The sequence below is a fragment of the Lichenostomus cassidix genome, chromosome 4 (assembly GCF_008360975.1).
Source record: "Lichenostomus cassidix isolate B80296 chromosome 4, HeHo_3.0, whole genome shotgun sequence".
Taxonomy (NCBI): Eukaryota; Metazoa; Chordata; class Aves; order Passeriformes; family Meliphagidae; genus Lichenostomus; species Lichenostomus cassidix.
Genome location: NC_139484.1, coordinates 55,966,908 through 55,991,054, shown reverse-complemented (window position 1 = coordinate 55,991,054; position 24,147 = coordinate 55,966,908). Strand labels below are relative to the sequence as shown.

The following is a 24,147-nucleotide window of genomic DNA, read 5'->3' as shown; positions in this document are numbered from 1 at the left end:
CGGGGGTGGTGCCAGGGGAGGGGCTGCGCTGGGCTGGGCATGGCTGGGCTGCCCCGGCCGTGCGGAGCCGGGGGAGGCGGAGGGGGAAGCGAAGTTCCAATATCACAGCGGGGGGCTGTGTCACCAGCCCCGGGGCTACTGCTGCTGTTAATCAATTAATTAGCGGTGCGGAAGGTCCCCCCAGGGCTCGAGTAGCAGTAACCATAGAAGTGCGGGCATTGACGGCTGGCTTTCTTTAGCGCTCACGAGTCGCACCTGTAGCTTGAGTTACGCCGCTGAAATCCCGTGGGCTAGGGCTCGGCTGGGCTGGCCTCCCCGGCTGCGAGGGGCTTTGTGCGCCCCGCTGTCTCTCAGAAGATTCCAGAGCCATCACTTTTGTCCCTCGGATAACTCTGCCTGCAGTGACATTTAGAGGCTGGGTGGGAGCTAGCGCTGGGAAAGCTCAGCACGGCTGAGGCGCTAGCAGAATCCTCCAGCCAAATTATGCTGTTTTAATGCTGTGTCCCTTGCATACAGCTATTTACCCACTTTTTAAAATAATCTGAGAAACTGGATTCTTCTCCAAATTTCACATGAGGTTACAGTAAAGAACTTGATGTCATTTGAGCAGGACAATTAACCCCCTAATGAAATATTAGACAGGCCAAAGAGATAGGATTACTTGCGGCAGAAAGAAGCATCACCACACTATAATGTAATGAAGCTGTTGCTTGCAACCATTTTAGGATGTTTTTTCAGCAAAATGTATTTTTTTCCTCGATTTTTAACAGTACAGATTAATTGCTGGGCCTTCAAAATACAAAGAGAAGTACTTTGAAATGCCTGGTAATCAGCTGTGGATTTTGGAGCATGATGAAAAATGGGAAATACGTCTGACTGCTGCAGAGAGGCCTTGGAGATGATCCCTTGAAAGCACTAGGATGCCTGGCTGCTTTAAAAAGACGTTATTTGCCTTGGCTTCTCTAATAAGTTTTGTGTCTTTTATCTTGATTGTTGTTGCAATGGGGACCCCAAAGTGGATGACTGGAAAGATCCTTTGCAAAACAGGAGCTGATTTGGTCAATGCCACAGATCCAGAGCTGGTCAAGTTCATTGGAGAAATTTACTATGGACTCTTTCGGGGCGGCAAAATACGCCAGTGTGGCTTGGGTGGGCGGCGTTCCAAATTCACAAGTAAGTACAATTTTGGATGTATTTAGTCTAATATCGAGTTCAAATTTAGCACTTTATTCTTTTTGTTTAGAGAATTTGTAGAATGCAAATCATTATTATGAAATAATTTTGTGGCTGAATTGTGGTCTATGGTTTAGTGTTTGAGTGTGAATATAAAATTTCTATCATTTCAGGAGGGCTTTTTGTTACAGTGATGCTCTGTAATCATGAAATCAAGACATGGAAAAAATCCCTCTTGTGAAGGGGGTGAAAGTCATTTGGAGATGACCCTGTAAATCATACTTTTCCCTTGACTGACTATTTCCTATGCCAAGTGTTGCTCTGCCGCCTCTCTGCCTCTGTCCTTGCCTTCTCTGTTGAACTCCTCTGAGGTTTTTTCCCCTTAAGAAGCAGAGATTTATTTAGCTGGATATATTTTTATATTTGTCTAGCTGTCCTAACACAAATGTCTACCCTAGCAGATGCCTCTTAACTTTATTAACATGTTGAAGAAATTCTTACCTTCTTTTCTGTTACCTTTGGAGAGAAGAAATTGCTGAACTCTTAGCAAATGTAGAAACTTCTATAAATGTATTCCTTTTAACATAAAAGATTTTTGTGAGGTCTTGAAAGCACTCAAGATGTTGAGCTGTACACTGGATGATTTCCAGATTTCACTCATCCTGTAGAGAAAATGGTAATTTGCATTGAAGACTTTTAGTTCAGTGTACAGACTGACTGCAATTCAAACCAATATGAGTTGAAGCTGTTGCAGCCTCACCCTCTCCCTAACCCACAGCAATGCTATCCTGTCCTGTCCTTTGCAGTGGCTCTGGTAGTTGCTGTGGTGAGGTAGTTCAGAAGTTAAACTGGCCAAAAAATTAACCTACAAAAATAAATGTTTTCCCACAGGATTGCGTCTGACTACACAAGTGCACAAGCACTTCTGTAGAAACTTGAAGGCAAGTGTGACTGTGGGACTTTAGAGGGAATGGAGAAAAGCACCAGAGAAACCTCAGCTTAAATCATCATGACCAGTTGTTAAACTAGATGAATTTGGACAAGTCACTTTAACAGTAACCAAATATTGCTCAAGCTCTCACTGTGGCTGCAATTTCATGACATGGACATAGTAGTCACACTTATCCAGTCCCAGTTCTTTCACCCCATCCCTTCAGAAAGAATGAGGAAAAAAGTAGCCAATCTCCTTTAAAACTCTGTACAACTTTCTGGGCTATTTAATAAATTTTCTGATTTTTTACTGTGTAACCTGAGAGGGAGGCATAATGTTCCACAATCACTCTGGAGTACATCAATATGCATTTGAAGGATGTGAGCCTGCACTCCTTACACAAGCAGAGATCTCACTGAAGCTAGTAAGAATTCTCAATTAGAATTGTAAAATCAGGTCATTAAATGCAGTGGGCACAAACATGCATTTAGGTCAAGTGGCCCAGAGATTTTCCCTTTTAAATATTTTAACAACTCTATTGAGTTTGATATTTTCGCAATACTGGTTTCAAACAACAATATGCAAAGCTGTTAAATACTTTTGCACAATGTGAGCAGGACTGGGGGTTCTGGGTTTGACTTGACTTTTTTTGGTTTGAATGTCCCCCTTAATCTCCAAGCAGTTTGGGGAGCAAGAACTGTGAGGCTTTTCTTGGGGAATATGATGATGTAAATGGACTTCACTGGCACCATAGAGCAAGACAAAGCTAGCACCTCCTATGGGGCAGTATTGCAGTATCTCTGACACTTTGGAATTCCAAATTCCAATATACTGTTATTGGTACATCCCCTTTCACTCTGTTAACATTCACTAGAGTAGATGTGGCTGGCACACTCTGTTTTAGCTGGGACAGTGACAGCATGCCTCAATTGCCAAAATAGGTGTACAGTGCCCTTTTGTATTCCTCAAGATGTATCATCTGGCCTCCAGCTGCTGCTTCTGGAAGTGTTCCATGTATAGTGCAGCATGTATGTTAAACCCATGGGGTTGTTATGATGGTCCTACGGCACTTAAGTTGGCATAAGATGCTTCTGTTTTGACAACTGAGTCAAGCCCTGAGAACAAGCTGAGGAAGCTACACATTTTGCCTGTGCATAGCAAACACTGCTGGATTGTGTCAAGAGTCTCCATGGCAATATCCTTGCCGTGGATTCTTATTTCTGCATACCAAGCCAGACTCACTGGGCAGGTGTTTGGGACTGGGCTGTGAGACTCAGAAAAGAGACCAAACAATCCTTACAGCTACCCTAAAATCTCTAGTGGTTTGTAAGAAGGCTTAATTCCATTGTGCTTTGTTGTTACGCTGCCAGTTATTTTCCAGTCGGAGAGCAACCGAGTTTTTGGCTTCCCATTTCCATATATATTTTTGATTCTCATTTACCTGCCTTGTTTTGTCTTGTAATTCCTCTGTGCACCAGGCCCAACTACAACCCCAGAATGAGCTACTGAAAGGGTAGCTCTGTTGAATCATGACATTTTTTTATGGGATTTGTACAATATTATTTTTTTCTATTAAGTCTACTATAATTCTGTCATGTCATGATCCAGTTGTATGCCTGATGTTCACTGTGACATCTACCAGCTATTGTTGCCTACTTTTTAGGCGGCTTGTTTGGGTTTTTGTCAGATATGCTGCGCAGGAAGGAATTTACTTATTTCTTTGTAATATAGTAAACCTTCTTTCTATTAACTTTTTAGTAATTAGGCAGTAAGTTCTTCAAAACATGAATAAGTGTGCAGTGCTATGCCACATGAATGTCTCTTCTTGATCACCCTGTATTTTAGGGTTCCTCTCAATGGGCCTCTCTACTGTCAGTCAACACGTCACCTACAATTCCCTACTCACATTTCTTCTGATTCTGTTACTAAAGGGCTGCAGAATAAACTAAACACTCAGGTGTACATTTCCTGCTGCTGGCCAGTGGGGCCCTCCAACAAAGTAACTGTGTCTATGAAGACAGAACCAAGAAAATTACTGTTCTCTAGAGACGAGTGAGCAACAGGCTGCTGAGGGAGAACTCGTGCCTATAGCAAAACATGGGAGCATTTCACCTAAAGCCCACCTGACTGCAATACTTTACAAGCTTCCTACATCTGTAGCTAAAACACTGCCAGATGCCCAGAAAAGCATAAAGGGGCCATAAACACTAGATGAGAAACCAAGAAGGGAATCTTAAAGTGCAAACCTGTGGGATTAGGAGGTATGAAATCAGGGCAGATCTCACTGGAGCCAGCAGAAAAGAGATGAATAGAGAGAAAGAAGAATAACTAGAGAAAATAAACACAGAAAAAAGTGATTCTATATTAGGCAGCAAGGGGCTGAACAAGAAAATTGAGACTATCAGACTTCAAATGGATGAGATTAAAAGCATGAAACAGGAATAAGAAGCTCAGAACCAGGAGTTTGGTACAGAGAACAGAGGTGAGAAAGAGGCAGGAAAGTATTTGGCAGACAATCCAGCAGTGGAGATAAAGGCATTAACACCTCTAGATAAATAAACAGGACTTAAGCCTGAATCCTTATTCACAGATCCTGTGTAGAGGATTATTCCTGTAGCAGAAATCCCTAGTTTGTCTGATGCACTAAAAAATAAAGCATCAGGAACTGAGATGTGTTTAACTGGCTGAATTCCACATTTCTGTAAAAAATAGTCTTGCTTAAATATAAATTGAATTTGAAGCACCAGCACAGTGTGATGTTTACCATCATCAAGAAAAACTATACACTGAATACACCATTTATTTTTTCTTGACAGTTTTCCCACACATGGTGAAAAAGTTGAATACAGGCCTGCATGTGATGATCATAATGTTCCTCTGTGTGGCCATTTTATTTTCTCTGGTCAGTTTTGGATTCTGCATTCTTAACGCAATAAAAGTTCCTTACCGGGCTATTAATGGTCCAGCAGGAGCATGCCTTTGGAACTTCTTTGCAGGTAAAGTCATTTACCAGTGTTTTTCTCTAATCACATTCATAGAAAATGATACAAGTTTCTTCTTTTGCCTTACTAAATACCTCTTTGACTTAAATCCTTGTGAATGCAATGAAGTTCCCAGTGAATTCACATCTATCAAAACAGAACTGCCAGGTGGCATCTTGGCATATTGTGTCTAGTCAACATTTAACAGGAGCTATGAAAGATGTTTAAGCCATGCCTTTGCCTATCCCTACTGTGTATAGTACTCACTGATGTATAGAGTAAGTCATTTGAAGCATAATCTAAATGTCTGTCTTATTTTGATTTATAATGGTGAATACTTATTTCATTTTGTTGCAGGTGGATTTGTAGTACTTGCAGTCACCAGCTTCATGGCTGCTGTGAAACTTCATCGCCTCACAGAAAGAATTGCCAATTTTCGGGAAAATGTCTTTCAGTTCGTTATCTTAGAAGAATGCTTTGAAGACTGTTTTTGGATTTGTGTGGCAAGTGCCACAGCACATGCAGTGAATTTGCTGCTAATAGCCATTAGTGGGATTCATTTCCCTAAAATTAAGACTAAAACAGAAGAAGTGAATGTTACTGCGGAAGATATTATGTACTAATAAATCTACACAAAACTGTTTTGGTTAAGTGAACTCTTGTGATAGAAACAGCTTCTTGGTTCTTCAGCCTTTGATTTGGATAGATGATTTGCATATAAACCTGAGTAAAGACGTCAGTCTACAGTACCAGCAACTAATATCTGTGAATAAAAGAGAAAAAAACAACAAATGCTATAAATATCACTATTCTCAAAATGGACTGATACCTGCAGTGAACATACGCTGTTCCTCAGTTTTAGAAAATTTGCACTTCACGATATTTTGGAAAACTAAGGTAAAATATTATTTCATCAAACCATGTGTTTTCTTTATTTAGAAAGAAAACATGTTTATTTCAAATCTTTGAAACTATAAGGTTATTTCAAAACGTGAAATGTCAAAACATGAAGGAATGTATATTTGGCATTTACTTTTACAGAATTATCTAGAACATGTTGAGAGGAACATATATGTTTGATGATGCTATACAACACTAAAAAACAAAACTTCATCATCTGTGAGACTAAAGTTAAAGGGCAGCAAAGGCTAAGTGTATGTGACATGTTTTTAAATCAGAAATTATCCCATACCACAAGGCAAAGAAGTGACAAATGTAAAGTATATGGGTTGCTATTAGTCTATGAAGAAAAAAATATTAGCTGCTAGATGAATGTTTCATTGCAGCTTCTGGAAGTAAAGTAAACAGATTAAAGGTAATAGTGCTATTATACAACCTGGGAAATAATAATTTGACCGATTAATTGTCTTCGTGACTGTTAATTCTTAAGTCTATCTGAAATCAAATAGAAGTGATGTAGAATGAAACAGTATTGAACAGAACTGGCTAAATACATGGAAAAGTTACTTTCTTAGGAAGTATCATAATTCTGACAGAGATTCAACTAGTTCATGGGTCACAGGTAGTGAATATTTTTGAGAAAAGAATATGGAATATACCATTAAGCATGGTTACAGTGGCCTCTAACATCTCTGGGTTTAGCTCTACAAGGTTAGCAGGATTATGACTGAAGCAGAAATTTGTAAGAGTGCCTCTGCAATAGGTCCTCTGCAAATCCCATAAAAATTTAAGAGATAAATGGAAAATTATGATGAGTCTAGAGAACTGATACAATTTTAGCATAAAGGAGACTCAGTAAAGCAGAAAAAGTGGTTCATATTTTGTATCACTCTCTTACTTCACTGTTCTAAGTTTACTGGTGCTTTCACACAGACTGTACCCTGGCCCACAACTCCAGAAATGGTTCAATATCCAGCACATGGATAGGCAGCAAACAACCCCAGTCTGTGAAGGTGTCTGAGATGGTAACAACACAGTGCTGCCCAGAAAACTGTCCACAGAGGCCTCTGTGGTACCACCACCTTCCCCTCCCAGAAAATTCTGAGGGACTTTGAAATAGAAAAAGTTGAAGTGCAGCATAATTACACAAGTAGAAAATGTAATACTTGTCATTTGTAATTGTTCTATGAACAGATACAATTTAGATGTAGTTGCTGTACAGAAAGTATTATATTGTGACATAACTTGGTTTTTACTAAATATAATTCTCTTCAGGAGGTGAGAAGGAAGCAGATTCATAAATCCTCCATATTGAGTGATTGCTTTGAAAATGCTTTTCAGTAGTATTAGTATGCATGTATACTATCTTTCCATAAAATTAAAGACAACTCCATATATCCCAAAAATACCCACTTAATTTGTATGTGCAGAATAATGTATAGAAGCACCATGTAGGTAGAGAAGCTATGGAGCTATGGAGTTCCAAGAACTGAGAAACTGTTCATTGTACTCAAGAGCCTTGCCAAAATAAATGAAGCTAAAAATTAATTACCGCTTTGATTCTTTAAATAATATTAAGGTTTAATATTAAAAAAAATATTTTTACAAGATAAATCAAGTTGGATGCAAGTTCCGTCTGTCATTGTTTCTGAGTGCTGCTGTCCTTAATAAAACATATTTGTCTCTGTACCCCTTCATGGGAAAAGCTGTTAGGTGGGAAGTGCAATGGACTCCTAGAGAACAGGCTCAACTCAGTCTACATCACGTCCTGCTGGTCTTACATTGTAACTCCACTTAAAGACATATGGAAAAGCAAACATTGTTACCCATAGTGTCATAAGGTGTCTTATTCTCAGGTATAAAAATGAATTACTTAAAATCTATGCTTCACACTTCAGGGTCAGGTAAAGAAACAAAAAAAATTCTGGATCACCTGAAATTAAAGTCCAGGGCGTGTTCCGTGCTCTTCAGACTCACAATACAATACCTGTCAGCGAACTCCAAGCACTTATCTTCTATGCAGTGCTTTTGCTGAGCATAAATCTACTACTGACATCGCAGTGATGACGTCGTATTCTGTAGTGAATTTTCCTGACAAAATATAACGACAGGGTTTTTTCTTTATTATTATTTTCACTTACCACATTTTTCTTTTTGCAATGTCAGCCTGAAATTGTTAGTGCTTCCTGGTAGAAAATAACGTGCGTTTGCAATAAAGCTTTATTTTTCCCAAATAATTTACATTTTAATCTTCAAGATGCAAATTAAGTATGCAGTATGCAGAGCAGGGCTGCTTTTTTTAACGTCTGTGATAAACCCCCGAGAGAAATGCGACCACGTATCTAAAGCATGTCGGGAGAGGGCAAAAATGCATCATGAAGGCGAGCCGCCCGCTTGTACGAATGCCGGTCCCCAGGCAGGCGATCCCGGCTGGAGCAGCGCCCGGCGCTGCACGCGAGGCTCCCTGAGCTCCATGCGGGCTCGAGGCTTGGGGCTCGGCTCCGCCCCTGGCGGCGCGGGCTGATGAGGCGCTGAGCGCGCCGGGCGCGGGCAGCACTGCTCCTTCCCTGTTTCCTTCGCTGTTCCCTCCCCTCCCATCTCATCTGTTGGGTGCCATGCTGCTGCCCTGCGTGCGGAGCGTGGCTGCGCGCCGCCTCGCCCGGGACGTGCCCCGTGCCTGCAGCTGCTCGGCGCAGGGCCCCTCGCCGCGGGACTACAGCCGCGGGGCGGCCGGCAAGGTGAGGGGCGGCGGGGGCAGCCGGGGCGGGGAATGCGTGGTGAAACGTGGTGAACCGTGCGGGTTCCCTTCTTCCGCTCGGTCCCGCGGCTCTCGGCTGAGCCCCCCGTGTGTCCCCCGCAGCTGAGTCAGGAGTGCTGCGGCTCCCTCTGCTCCTCTTGGGTGCACCTACCTGGAGGTCTGCACTGGCGGGGAGGAGGTCTTTTGCACTTGAGATAATTGATTGAAAGAGTTTTTGTGTTTATGTGCTCGGCAAAATTGTTGTAAGTTTAGTTAGGTTGTATCTGATTTCTTTTTCACGCTTTAAAGTAGTTGTAGTAGTAGATGGTGGTTTACTGAGGTGTTACTCTGTGCATCACGTTAGATAAATTCAAAAACTGAAATAAATACATACAGTGGTAGGAATAGTTTGAATAGTGTGCTTTCCGCCTTTCTGATGTGTCACTAAATTTGGTGTTGTTTACATTAATGCATGTCCTTTTCCAGGGTCTTGTTCTGGGAGTCTACTATAGTGAAAAGGATGATGGTGCTGCCCAGTTCACAAGTGCAGGAGATGCTTTTGATAAACTTGTGTCTGGAAAGCTGAGAGCACTTCTGTCCCTGTAAGTGTGTGATAAGCTTTTGAAATGGAATAAAGTGCCAACAAATACCAGTAGGAATGATTTTTTTTTTTAAATTAATGTCTGTGTCTATATAACTGTCAGGCTGGTATTTGCTTCTACAGTTTGGAGGGGAGCTCCCAGGATAAAACCAAGCACTGAGCAAACATGCAAAATGTTCATGGGAGCTGTCCTCTGCTGTGAATCAGCACAGACCCAAGCATCCCAGTACATTTGTGTGGCAAACTGTGTGGTTGTGGAGTGAATGTAGTCCTGTAAGATTATCATGGGTATGGACTTCTGAATTGAAATAATCTTTTTGTGTCCTAGATGTGGGCCACCTTTGAAGAAAGGCAAAACGCGCATATTTCATGGTTTGCATCAGGTATGAAATTTGTGGGTTTTTATGCTAATTGATTGATGTATGAAGTTTGCCCTTACATCTAATTTTAAGCTGAGCTCACTGCTGTGCTTGTATAAATGGCCTGCTCTTCTTCCCTCCTCTTGACCCTCTCAACTCCTGTTCTGTTCTGCCCATGTTTGCACAGACTTTTGCACAGTCCTTTACTCCCTCCAGTGTGCTGCAAATGGAGAGGATGTAAACAAGTCTGCTGCAAAGGTGCTGTACTCTGAGTAGCTGCTTCCTAAATGAGCTGAAGCACAGCAGTTTTGGATCTGACTTCCGTGCTTTCTGTGTCCAGGAGGGATGAGTGTGTGAGGATTTACTGATAGGTATAAAGACCTTCCAGATCTAGCAGTTCTAACACAAGATAGTCCCATTATAGACTTTTGTCAGAGGTTTTAAGCCAGGTACTTGAAACTTCTGATATCAAGACATGGGGCTGTTCCTCAAGCAGGACTTTTGTCTGCACAGGCATGATCACAAGGGTATGAGATGAGGATTCATCTGCTGAAAGTCAGACTTTTGGTTCTATTTGAGAAGACCATAATGCACATACGTGGAGCTGGCTAATATGGTACTGTTTGTGCCTTTTTGGAGTACTAGCTAAGGCCTAGGCAGGCATGCAATGTGACACTAGGTGTCCCTGTCTAAGTAACTGGATCTTACATTAGGACTATTTGAATAATCTGAAATAAGTCCGTTTGTAGTGAGTATTGCCTACCATGTATAAATTCCTGTGTGGACGCCCCATGCAGCTGACACCGGATTTGCTAAAAAGACTCTCAGAATTTTCATGGAAGTTGAGTACACTTAACATGGAAGTTAAGTACAACTTATCCCAGTTCTATACGCAGGATGGGCTCTGAAGTGAGTAGCAAATCTCTGGAAAAGAAGACAGGAGAATGTTAGCTGGTATCACTGATTTTCTGGAAATCTAACACTAGTTTCATCATTTTGTGGCTAAAAGATTTTACTACAGTGTGGTAGTTGGAAAGTTGATTGTTAGAGGCTGATAGAGATGGAAGGGAAAGCCTAAGATTAGCTTATTTTTCTTAAGAGCTATGGGAACATACATATATGTGTTCATATATATAGCTTTGAGTATTATACAAATTTGACTTCACTCTGAAAAGGCTCCTTTAATCCTCATTACTTCTTCCTTTATTCCTTCCACTTGCATGCAGCTTATAAGGCAAGCATTTAGTCTGCTATGCTGCATTGTTTTTCTGAGTTCTGGAGTGGTGTACCTGTGTGCAGTTTTGGTTTGCTGCCTGGCAAATCATACTAGCAGAGCTCCTGAGATGAGCTACCAGACTGAGCTTTTGAAGTGCTTTTATTTCCTTGAACACAGTAATGTGCCAAAAAAGGTTACAATTCTCCAGAACAATTCTGTCCTTTCTTAGAGCTTGAAAGCTGGATCTGCTTTTCAAAGACCCTTAGGCTTGCCCTTAGGGGTATCAAATTTACCATGTGTTGAACATAAAGCCCTGTCTGCTGCAATGCACCTGATTATTAACTGGACAACAGAATACGTGACTGCATACCTGGCCCAGGAGAGCAGCACCATACGGGCACTCTTAATGAAAAGTGCCTGATACAGGAAAAAGTACTGCATGTATTTTAATGCTGTGCTTGGTTTGATTTGCAAAGTGAAGTCTTTTTAACAGCTCTACTGTGGCTGTAACAGTGAGGAAAGTGAATCCATTTGTGTGTTGACTTCATCTAGGACTTTCCAAGTGTCGTGGTAGTTGGCTTGGGTAAGAAGAATGCTGGAATAAATGACCAAGAAAACTGGAATGAAGGCAAAGAAAATATTCGTACAGCTGTTGCAGGTTAACTGGTTTTAATTTTTTTAAGCATTTTGTGTATAAAACAATTGCAGTGTGGCAGCATATTCCATTTTTGAAGACTGAGTCTAGATATCCCTTTGTTTTGAAATGCACAAGTTACTGCATGGTTTGGTAAATGCAGTTCCTTGTCACTGATATTCATGTAAATTTTTCGTTAGTGAACAAGGAGGTATCAAGACTATAAATTAAATCTGAAGACAGGTAACTGCAGTTATTTATATCCAATAACTTTTCTAAACAGTGTGATATTGAAATGACACTTGTTTAATTAGTATTTTGAAGCCTGGAAGCATCAGCAATTCACTTAATGGTCACTCTTTTCTTAAGTATGCACATATATTTATTTCTGCCACTTAGTTCATAACTGAGGTATTTATGTTATAAACTAGTATCTTTCACACATCAGTAGTGTGATTCAGTATGTTGTCTGTTGTAGACGAGGAGGACTTACCTTAATCAAGGATGACTGTTGCATCTAAATGGGTAAAATAAGAATTAGAAGAGTTCTCACTGAAGATTTTATAGTCTGTGGCTGAATGACAGCTGTATGTCCAAAGTGCTAGCCTGTAGCTGCCATTAACATTGTTAATTAACATTAACACTGTAGCTAACATAAAACATTTTTAGATTACTTGGTTACAAAATAGAATTTATGGAATACATTGTCTATAAAATGCATAAATTCACCTGGAAGATAGGAACAGTCATATTCTTGGCAAAAATCTAAGTTATGATCAATTTCTGATACCTGTAGATAGTCATAATTCATAGCACTCCAGAATAATAGAGCCTTGCCTTGCTATAGAATGAGCTTAAAGGAATCAGAGCAACTGTGATCTTTCCTTTTTTGTTCTTGTGAAACATTTTAATGGTTATAATTCATCAAGTGATATTTTAAATCAAAATTTGTCAGTATATGATCATTGGCATTTTTAATTATTCTACTGCATGATGTCTTTAACTTACTTATAAACTCAGATATCTTGAGTTAAAATTATTTTTTCCTTGAAATGTCCCACTGATCACCTCGGACACCTGTTCTGCTGCTCTGTGCAATAGGTGGGTCATCAGTTCTGTGCTGTGTTTTTCAGTTGGCTGCAGGCAGATCCAGGACCTGGAGATCCCTTGTGTGGAAGTAGACCCCTGCGGAGATGCACAAGCAGCTGCAGAAGGTGCTGTCCTTGGACTGCATGAATATAATGAGCTGAAGAAAAAAAAGAAGCCTGTAGTTACTCCTCAGCTTCATGGAAGGTGATGGCAAAGCAAAGCCTGCCTATTTATTTATCTGTTTGTTTACTTATTTATAAAACTGCATGCGTGGCATCCTTGTGTGTGAAAAAAACAAAACTGAAAGAATAGGGCTAGCAACAGTACTCAAGTTCCTAACTCCTACTCATTTGAATTTCCTGAAGTATTTCATACCTCAAGTGTATTTATAGTGTTTGTTCCATGTGTTTTGATGCCATGTTCAGAGGTTAAGGGTAAAAAAATGCTGCTTCATAGAAAAGAAGGACCAGGGTAAAAATAAAAGTAAAAAATACCTGAAGAATCATTTGATATAGAAGGACTTCTGGTTGTATTGTGCGCCATAATTGTGGAGAAGAGCTTTTCAAACTCCATAAATGGATAAATCCTTCGGAGAATCAGGAAATGCTAACTGACATCAGACCAATTGACACTATGGATATATTTTGCATAGTTCACTTGTTATATTTTCATTCACAGAGTATAATGCAAGAAGAGAAGCCTGGGTTCCTCTGGTCACTAAATAAACATCACATACTTGAGAACAGAAAGTAGAACCAGAACTTTTGGTTTCAGAACAATTAGCAGAGTGGAATTTGGATGTTTTATATAGAATATTCTGTCATGCAGAGGAGATGTATTTCCTGTGTGTACTTTAAACAGGAACAGGTCCTTTCTTGCAAAGAAATTAGTGAAATAAAGTAAAAACCTCTTGATTAACTATGTCTTGATAAGCTATATGTAAAATAAACACTCTTCATTTCGTAGAATAGCAGACAGTTTGGGAGCTGATTAAATTTGTATTAAATAAATATTTCCTAAAACCATATGTGGTCCTATGACCAGTTATGACACTGCAAGTAATTTTTTATGTAGTAATTTAGGTTGGAAAATACTTCTGGAGGTCATCCAGTCCAGCTCCAACTTGGATTAGGGATAACCTAATGATTACATACATACATTACATACATTATAGCTTGGTCAGGTTGATCAGGCCAACCTCACTAGGCCGTCTGTCCTAGTGCTTAACTACATGCATGGTGAGTTTTTTCCTTTGTGTCCTGTTGCATTTTTCCTTGTTGAATCTTGAGAGCATTGTCTGTTGCTGTTTTACAATGCAGCTCTGAGATGTGTCTGTCTTCAGACATGCTCCCACTCCAGTTCATGTTTTCTCAATTTTTCTGCAAGAATTCTATGTGAAAACCTTGCTAAAGCCAAGAAAAATCACAGAATAATTTAGGCTGGAAGAGACCTTTAAGATCAATTACATCCACTATGGTCCTCTGTGACAAACCCTCTCATCACAGAGTTCAGTTCAGTTGGTCAGGAATGATTTGCCCCAAATCTACAATGACTGTACCATCTTGTCCTTCATATACCTAGAAATGGCTTTCAAAATTACTGTCTCTGCAAACTTTTAAAGAATTAGTCTAAGATAACTGGCTTGTAGTTCCCTATGTCCTCCTTGGCATTATTGAAGATGGGTATGTGTCCTTTTCAGTCATCAGGGACCACATTCAGTTACACCTTTCAAACTGAAAGAGACCAGGCTTGCAGTGATGCCAGCCAGCTCCCTCAGAACCCTCAGATATGTGCTGCCTGCTACCAAGGACTTGTGTGTGTCTAAGTCTCTCTTCCTGTCATGGGGAGTGCCTTTCTTCCCCAAACTCTGTTGCTAAGCACAAAGAACTGGGGAATCTGGAAGCAGATCTTTGTTAAGGCTGATGCAAAGCCAGCATTGAGAACTTCAGTCTTCTCAGTGTTCTATAGGTTGCCTGCACCATTTAGCAAGGGAACAGTTTTATTCCTGCCCTTCCATTTGCTGATGGTGTACCTGTTGAAGTCCTCTTGGTACCTCTCCCACTTCTTGTCACTGTCAGCTGACATTTGGCTTCTTAATTACATCCCTCCATATCCAGGCAATATTTCTATATTCCTCTTGGATTCCTCTATCTTTGTCCTGCTCTTTTCAGAGGCAGAATCCTGTTCAGTGCCTTGCTTTGTGATAACTTATAAAGCAAGTAAGTTTTTCATTTCTGTCTCAGTCAAATGAATGGTTTTGTACTGGTCATCTGGCAAAATAACCAGAGACCCCCCATTTTCTACACAGGCAGTTCTGTGAATGTTTGTTCTGTCATTTTAGTGAAGTGCCTTGAGTGCACTGTGAAATGAAATCCAAATTCCACTCTTATCGCATAATCATATTTCAGTAAAGGGAAAAAACAGAATTAGAGACTTAGTATGGTAAATAAAAACTTTCAGGGCTGTTAAAATTAATGAGATTGCAAACTTTGGAAGGGGTATTAAACCTTGTGTTTAAGGATTTAAGACAATCTTTGATTAGTAAGGATTAGGACAAGACCTAATGATGTGGATAGATAGTTGTACATCTGTCTGCTCTCGGATTTTCCTAACTTTCTCTGAAGCACTTGGCACTGACTAGAATAAGAGATCAGTTACTAGACTAGATACCTTGTAGTAAGATAACTGTGATATTCTTAACTGCTCCAAATTAATGATACTGTGTTTTCAGAAAGAGAATATGTGAATACTGACAACATCTTACTTTTGCAAATGTGTATAATCCTGATCATTTTGTGTTGTTGTTTAGTGCTGAAAGTGAAGCCTGGCAGAAAGGTGTTATCTACGCTGAGGGTCAGAACCTCGCTCGGTACCTTATGGAGGCTCCTGCTAATTATATAACTCCAATCAAATTTGCTGAACATATTGAACAGAAGCTCAGAAGTTTCAGTAATGTAAAGGTCCACATAAGGTAAATACCATGGAAATTATTCCTCTGTAGGGTAGAGGACAATAACAGTAAGATAAGATACCTTCCAGGTTATTCCAATTTGAAGTTATTGAAATCTCATTTTCCCCTTGCTACTTCAAATGACAAAAGCAAGGGAAGTGTTTGGGAAAAAGGTATGAGGAGTACCCAGACTGCAGGCTTGTCTCAAGGATTAGAAGGTGAGCTGCTGGTTTGCAGAGGAAGCAAGATACTTTGATGCAGTGAAATCATTAACTGTCAATTAGTCATGCAGTCAATTACTGCTTAATTAACACATGTGCTATGAAAAGAAGCCTCAGTGAATAGAGGGCAAATATTAAGTACCTTTTGTTTACTTCCCAAGTGGGTTTTTGACCTACCTTTGCTTTTTTTGTATGGATGTGGTAAAAAAAATCCTCCATTTGTTGCTGTTACTGTTAGGATTTTTTTAATAGTTTTTAAAAATGTGAGATGGAGCCATAAAAGCCCTTGCAAGTGAATTTGCACAGCTGGTACTTCTTGCCTTTGAATTTCTACTTTCTGCTCTTCAGTGGAAACAGGCTAACTGGTTGTGCAAGTGTTGGAGGCTATTTTGTTGACAAGCAAAAGACTGAGGGAAATCTTGCTAGCAGAAAGCTAAACTGTAACCTGCTGCAATATTGTTACTTCACATGCCTTTAGAATTTATAGCCTCACAGGCAGGTGAAAGATTGGTGTTTCGAGTGCAGAAGCTGTAGACAAGCTGTTGTTTTGTTGTTTTTCTTTAAACAAGACAAAACAAAAATCAAAAAGCAACTTTGAGGAAGTATTTTTCTGCCTCACAAAAGACAGGTAGTAATGATTGGATTTAAATTACAGTTTCAAAAATAACAAACTAAAATGAAATGTTTTGTGTACAAACATTCACGAATTATGATCTCTTAAAAACAATAACCTTGGTCAAAGTGTCTAGTTGGAAAGAAACCCCAAGAAACAACAAACTGATGTATGTTTCTATTCCAGACCAGAATCTTGGATAACAACACAAGAGATGGGAGCATTCCTGAGTGTGGCTAAGGGCTCAGCTGAACCTCCCATCTTTCTGGAGATTCACTATTTAGGGGGTGCTAATGAAAATGACTCCCCGTTGGTATTTGTAGGAAAAGGAGTTACATTTGACAGGTATGTATGCTAATACTTTAATTACTAGAGGGAGAAAATGCTGTCCTCCTATTCGTGTTCAACAGGGAGATGCTTTTTCTTTGCTCAGCACATCTTCCAATGCTATTCCACTCAACTTGCATTATATAGTAGCTTGTGCTGCCTTTCTTGGGGATGAGACAATGTTGGTATCAAAAGCAGGAATTAATATGCCATCGTCTTGTAAGGGGAAAAAGAAAATAGTTTGTTCTTTGCAGCAGTTCCTTATAATTACTTTCCATGTCACATACTACTGAAGAATTTATCAGTCAGTTCTCCATCCATATGTTTATTTTACCAAGTGTACTCTTCCGTTCTTGTTTTGTGCAGTGCTATTATGAAGACCATTGATTTTGTCCACTGCAGTTTACCTGGATTTTTTGGTCTCCTAGTAATGAGGAAATAATATTTTATCTGAAATGAAAATTCAGATACCTTGCTTTCAGTATGATTTCTAGGGTTGCAGAACTATTTGGAGCACCAGGTCTAGCATTCACTGATGTTTGATGTTAACACATACTGGTGGACAGAATATTATCAGTGTGTACAACATTGAACTTGAGCTGTTTGTTGCAGTGGTGGCATTTCACTGAAGCCGTCATCGGGTATGGATGCGATGAGAGCAGATATGGGAGGGGCAGCAACTGTCTGTTCAGCCATTGTGACAGCAGCAGCTCTAAATCTACCTCTGAACATAATTGGTAGGTGGTTTTGTGTGCAGGATACAACAATCTTAGTTTTACAAAGTCCTGTGAGAGAGTAATTTTCTAGTATTAGCAATGATAAAAGCCTTGTAGAAACATCGTGGGCTCTTGCATACCTACTTCCCTTGCTCAGCCTCTCTTCCATTTTTACTTGCATATCAAAAACATACTATTTTTTACTTGAATAAAATATTGGAACACCAAAGTAAGATTTTTAAGGCATGGTTTTTAGATCTTAAACAAGAAATGTTTGTCAAAGGTATTTTCAATGAGTCTTTGAAAAGGTCCCGATCCTGCATTACAAGAAGGAATGTGGATCTCTGTAGAAGCAGTCACTATGAAAAAGAGTTAGCTGAGCTACCTCCATGAGTGCTTGCCTCAAGAGGGATCAGCTCTAGTTTCCTTAGGTGAATATCTCAGCAGAAAACTAAAACAAACCAAACCAGTCTGCTGATACTGTTATGTAGGAGCAATGATTTTTCTTTTCCCTTTAAAAAAGCTTATTTCTTCTGCAGAGGTAAAATTAAATTAGCTGATTCAGACCCTGTGGCAAGACCAGTTGGCAATGACATGGAACCTGTTCTAGGATAAGTTTTAGTTTGAGAACCTCGACTTTGAGGAAACTGGTGCTTTAGCCACTTCTCTGCTTCAACCAGAAGAGGGCAGCGATGCCCACACACATCCCATCCTCACGGCGTTCTGCTGCTAAGTGTGCGCTGGGAAGGGCTGGCAGTGGAGCCAGTCTGTGCATCGTCCCGCTGTGAAGTGGTGCTCCACTTGTGGACCTTGAGCCAGGTGCAGGTTTTCCCCAGGAGTGCTGGAGTGCCTTTCATTCCATGATTCCAGTCATAGCTGCAGTTTTGACGCTGAGCCTCATTTCTAGTTGCTCTTGGTATGGTTGGAGTTATGTGACAAGTCCTTGGCCCACTCTGGACATTATACAGTGAGCAGAGCTTGAATGACCCAGAGTGTTAATTTGGGAAGCTTTTCATTTCAGAAAGAGAGAAGTTCCTTTGCATGTGAATAATTATTTATATATGGGAGACATAAGATAATATTTATTGCCCCTCTGAGATCACTTTTCTGGGAATAAAGTAGAAGAAAATCCTAGTGGTAAAACAGTGTAGCTGAGAGAATGTGGTGGTGCATAATGCAGTGGAGTCTCCCTGATTGAAAACTGGACCATGTGTCTTTCATTAACCAGGAAAATTTGGATTTTGAGCTTAATTTCAAATGACACTTGTACTGTTTTCTTAAGGAAGTGTTTGGGGTTTATCTAAATGGGTTTTTTTCTACAATTTTTTCTGAGAAGAAAACTAGTAATTCGCTTTTCTTTTTGTCTCTGAGGTTTGGCACCCCTCTGTGAAAATATGCCCAGTGGTAAAGCAAACAAGCCTGGAGATGTAGTTAGAGCCAAGAATGGAAAAACAATACAGGTATGTATGTGAAAGTTGGATATTGAGTACTTTCTGTGAATTGGTTTAATCAACAAAGTTGACTGCAGTCAAGGATACATTTGAAAAAAACCTTAAAGATAAGCAGTGCAAATATACTGCTTTTAAAAATGTAAGAAGCATGTTATTAACTAGAAATTGCTATCATAGGATTTTTTCAAATATAGATTGAAGAGATGAGACATGTTTTATAAATTGCTAGGAAAAGCTGCAAAATAAGGTCATTTACTGAGCATGCTAGAAAAGCTTGTTTAGCACAAGAGGTTGTTACAATGCTCGTAAATACAGGCTTTCAGTCCAAATGAATAATGTTAATTGCTTCCATCAGACCCTTCAGGACAATTCCTTGCAATCTGGAGTAAGACATGAGAGTAAGACATCAGTTTCCTGCTGATGTAACCAAGGTCTTTCCACTGCCAAAATGCTCTTTACAATTAGAACTCTGAGTCATAGGGGCTCTTGGTTCAAAGGAGCTTGCCAAATCAGTACCCAAGCTACCTATTTCATATTTATTACAAATGGTTCCATACTCATCTAATAGATTAAATTGTACTGAAGGTCATTGTGCTGTAGATCACTGATTTAATGCAGAAGTAGATGGCTTAATATTTCTTTCTGTCTGAATTTCTGTGATTCTGCCACTTTTGATGTGCTGAACCTTCCATTGCTTTGTTCATCTCTGAAAACTGAGTTCAGTAACCCTCTGCTTTGAGGGGAAAAAACTGGGCATATATTCCCCCACCAAGAATAAATTTGCAAGAAAGTGCTGGCAGCTCAGAGCCCATGATGCAGCCTGTGTGCTCCACTGAGACACCTCTCCAGTCTCCAGGCCCATCTGAGGAGCCAGCAGTACAGAGGCCCAGCATGCAGAGGAGGCTGTAGTGCTGAAAGATAACTTGACCTCAGCTACAGATATGCTTTTACTTTATAAACGTAACTGTGTATGGGTACTATGTTTTTTCTTTCTTTTTTTCAGTGTAGTTTGAGTAAATTTTCATTACCTGAAGTTCCTAGGGCCTCTATCCAACGACTATTTAAGATAATATACGAGAAGTACATCAATGAAAGTGATGTTGATAGTACTTTATGTGGTTTTTTACTAATTTTGCCCTTGAAGGTAGATAACACAGATGCAGAAGGAAGACTGCTGTTAGCTGATGCTCTCTGTTACGCCCACAATTTCAATGCAAGGGCAATTGTGAATGCTGCAACATTAACAGGTAAGCATTGTCCCTTCCCTGCTCATTCTGCAAGTCAGTTTTTTGTTACTCATTAGTTGGGCTGTGGATTAGTTACGCTGTGTGTATAAACCCTTAATGCAGAGGCAACTGAGATAATTTTACATGTTTCAGGACAAAAGCAAGCACAGGTTGTGTGTCTCTAGAGTGGAGAGGGGACATGCAGGGTGTATATGCTCAGCAGTGGAGATGAAGTTGGGCTGGGCCAGCGAGGCTGGAACCAAGAGCAGGAAAACCTATGCAGACTTCAGTGTTTCTCCACAGTGTTTCCCTGTGCTTCTTCCATTTCTGAGCTAAACCCTCCCAGCTCCCAGGGCTGTGTGATGCAAAGGTAGTGGCATGGTCATGGAAGAATCCTGCCTGGTCCATATGGCACAGACCATGCTGGAGCCCAGATAGGTTCCTGAATGGCTTGCTGAGTGCCTGAGATCTGACCTAGCCAGTGCCAGTTCACCCACTATGTGAGCTAGCTCAGGCCTCCGTGATGACAGGAGAGTCGTCATCATCTTCTCAAGAGTTTGTTTAACTGAAGTACCTCCTATTTTTTGTGCAGTTTGCATACTTTTAGGCATTATGAAATGTGTTTTAATTGTTTCATCTCCACAGTTGCATAATAAGGAAGTAGTAAATTTAAATTTAAAACCAGCAATTGTGTATGCAGCTCATGAACTCGCTAACAAGCTGTCATGGGTGAGGTGACTGTAGCTGAAATAAAAGCAAACACGGAAGAGTAATTCAGACAGGACTCCACTGTGTTGCTTAATGAATATGCTAAGCAAAATAATTATGCATATATAGATTCCCTGCTAGTGCTTTAAATTATGTTCCATCAGTTTTACCAGTACAAATGCTGTGGAAAATTTCAATAAACAGAAGGGAAACTGATTTTAAGATTGTTGGCTTGTATAAAAGTATTCCCATCTGGGATCCTTGGGCACCAAGAAGGAGAAAGGAGGGCTCCCATGGAAATTTCTTTGACATATTTTGTTAAACTACTTTTTTTTTTTTCATCTCACTGAAGATTAAGTGTTGGTATTAGAGAAGCAGTTCTGGGGTATCAAATAGATAAATATGTCTATAATCCCACGGTTTAGTATTTTGATAAGGATGATTTTAATGAAGTAAACATTTAATAAAGTAAATTTATGCATGATGTGCAAAAATCTATGTAAGTGAAATTCACAAAAGTATCCACTCAAAAATTATAGCTATCTATAAACTGGAAAAAGGCTACTCACATGTTATTTTCTACATGAAAATAATATCTAGATTTTTTTAGAGGAGACTGTTACTGTTTAATACATTATCTTAGAAATATTTCAAAGAAATGTCAAGCTGAAATCAGAAAATTTCGTTTCATGGGAAACAATATAATTCTATGATTTCTTGTATTTTTTAGAATATAGAAATGTTTTGCAAGTGTTCAGACTTTCAAAATGTGAGTGTACTAAAGTCTTCAGGTTTTTCAGTCTGGTTAATTCTTGTTACTGATAAAGGGAACTAAGAATTGGAAATGCTGTGAGGAGTCAGAGTGCAGGGAATAGTTCAGGTCCACCTTTGCCTTTGTCATATAAACTTGAAGTTGTGTTTCTTTAGGTGCCATGGATGTTGCATTGGGATCTGCTGCAACTGGAGTGTTCACAAATTCATCTTGGCTTTGGACTCACCTCTATGAGGTAGGCCACCTGCATTATTATTAAATCATAATAGTAATAATTCAGTGATATATTTAATTGAGAAGTTAGTACATTACTGAAAGTCTTTATGCAAATCTGAAAGATGTTATACATTTTGAAATGTTAGAGGAATCATGTCAGTGCTATATATTTACTTGGAAATAATTAATGTTGATTATTAATTACTAGCTTTTCAGTGAGATGTAATATCATACACCAAACATCTCAAGGATCTGCATGTTCTGATAATTTACTGCATATGTATAACCTCTGGACTACTGGCAGTAATTAGTTCATGTTAAAAAGGTAATTGATCTTGCTTAACAACCCTGAGACAGAAATTCAGAGAGAGGCCTTGTGAATGGCCAAAAACCTAATATTATATTGGGCTGAAGATTTTTAGACTGATAAAATCTAAACAAAAAGAAGCATGCATGAAATGAGGAACTATCATTGTTTCCTTTTCAGGCCAGCATTTTGACAGGGGACAGAGTTTGGAGGATGCCTCTTTTTGAACATTACACAAAACAAGTAACAGACTGTCCTCTTGCAGATGTGAGTAACATTGGAAAGTACAGCAGGTAAGATGAGCCAGTTTCTTTTATGTGCCCCTTTCTTTCAGCATATTCATTTAATATGTGTGCTCTTGGATTTGCTTTAGAAACAACACATTTTTCTGCTTCCCACAGAGCTGGAGGAGCATGTACAGCTGCTGCTTTCCTGAAGGAATTTGTGACTGCCTCTCACTGGGCCCATTTGGATATAGCTGGGGTGATGTCAAATAAAGATGAGGTGCCCTATCTCCGGAAGGGCATGGCAGGGCGACCCACGAGAACACTTGTAGAGTTTGCAGCTCGATTAAGTCAAGACAGGCACAATGCCAAATAAAAATACTTGTTCTAAAATCATCCACTCTGCCTTAAGGAAAAAAAATCTTCAAAGGTGTCATTCATAAATGAATGCCCCAAGCATATTTTCACTATGGCAATTAACAAAAAAATGCATTTTATAAATTATTACTTGGGTAACACTATCGCAACTTTGAGATTGTCATCCCATATTATGCAGCTTAAAATAAAAATTATTCTGTTGGAACTATTGAGATATTTAATACAAAACATGATAATGGAAATTATCAAGATGTCTATTTTATATGGAAAGTAGGCATAATTATTGTAAACAATAAATACCTTGTTTGGATGTGAGTTTTGATTGAGAGAGAATAATCAATAGATTATAGATGTGCCTCAGTTTTCAGTGAACTGTAGAGGGTGTGAATAGTAAGTCTGCAGAGTTGTTCATAAAAACACCATTCTGACATTTTTGTCTTAGAAAAACCAAACTGCTTTTGGTATGTACTGAGGCAGAAATTACGCTGCATCAGACATTTTAGGCTGTTGCAATTAGTGTGAATAGCGTGGCTTCAGTACAAAATTATACAGTAAGTTCTAAACATGTCAACAAGAGTGTATCTTGTAACTCTTCTACAGAATGTTAATGAATGCAAGTTAGTATTTGTAGGGTTTTCGGGGATCCTGCCCTCATGTCACATGCTTTTTGTCATCCTGATTGTTCCCCTCTTTCCTGGTGTGAGGTGGTCACACTCCAAGCAGGGACTTTCCCAGAATCAGTTCAAACTTCAAACAGACCTGACACTTAAAATGTTTTCTTGACAATTCAGGGGATCCAAGCCCATAGGGTGGGGATTTGTTTTGCTTTAGGGTGGGTTATATGGAGTTTTTTGTTAAATGCTGTTTTGGAACAAGCGATGCTGAAACAGTGCTTACCCAGGCTCATACCTGTGAGACACAGGCAGGGCAAAGGCTGGAGGAGGAAGGTCCTGCTGGGAAGGACGGCTTTGCCATCTCTGCTCGCGTTGTTACCAGCAGGGCCAATGGTAGCCTGGGGTTCAGCAGGAAGAGTTGCCAGCAGGTTGAGGGAGGTGATCCTCCCCACCTCCTCTGCCCTCGGGAGGCCACCTGTGGACTGTCAGTTCTGGGCTCCTGAGGACAAGAAAGAGCTATTGGAGAGGGTCCAGCAGAGGGCTGCAAAGATGACGGAGGGTCTGGAACATCTGTCTTATGAAGACAGACTGCAGGAGCTGGGTATGTTTAGTTTGGAGCAGAGAAGACTGAGAAAGGATCTCATCAATATATTAACGTATCTCTAAGACAGGTGCCAAGAGGATGGTGCCAGACTATTTTCAGTGGTGCCCAATGACAGGATGAGGAGCAATGGCCATAAACTAAACCACAGAAAGTTCCATCTCAACGTGAGGAAGACTTTTACCTCGAGATTGGCAAAGCA

The 24,147-nt window shown here is 39.8% G+C and overlaps 2 protein-coding genes and 1 long non-coding RNA gene across 3 annotated transcripts; 2 read left to right on the top strand and 1 right to left on the bottom strand.

Moving 5' to 3' along the window:
- The first annotated feature begins 76 nt into the window (after positions 1 to 76).
- CLRN2 (clarin 2) lies at positions 77 to 5,728 on the top strand. The gene is made up of 3 exons (XM_085059280.1): positions 77 to 1,173; positions 4,921 to 5,100; positions 5,443 to 5,728. The coding sequence occupies exons 1-3, from the start codon at positions 921 to 923 to the stop codon at positions 5,706 to 5,708; spliced, it is 699 nt and encodes a 232-aa protein (XP_084915406.1). The 5' UTR covers positions 77 to 920; the 3' UTR covers positions 5,709 to 5,728.
- Positions 5,729 to 6,791: 1,063 nt separating this feature from the next.
- LOC146438526 (uncharacterized) lies at positions 6,792 to 24,120 on the bottom strand. Its single transcript, XR_014851810.1, has 4 exons — positions 23,628 to 24,120; positions 12,541 to 12,778; positions 10,446 to 10,606; positions 6,792 to 8,076 (listed from the first exon to the last, which is right to left on the bottom strand). It is a non-coding gene; the product is annotated as an uncharacterized LOC146438526 (long non-coding RNA).
- LAP3 (leucine aminopeptidase 3) lies at positions 8,502 to 22,935 on the top strand. The gene is made up of 13 exons (XM_085059277.1): positions 8,502 to 8,723; positions 9,209 to 9,324; positions 9,652 to 9,706; positions 11,451 to 11,556; positions 12,666 to 12,825; positions 15,431 to 15,592; positions 16,592 to 16,750; positions 17,345 to 17,469; positions 18,820 to 18,908; positions 20,044 to 20,146; positions 21,761 to 21,840; positions 22,309 to 22,421; positions 22,530 to 22,935. Exons 1-13 carry the CDS (start codon positions 8,601 to 8,603, stop codon positions 22,726 to 22,728), a joined length of 1,590 nt encoding a protein of 529 aa, XP_084915403.1. The 5' UTR covers positions 8,502 to 8,600; the 3' UTR covers positions 22,729 to 22,935.
- Positions 24,121 to 24,147: the final 27 nt, after the last annotated feature.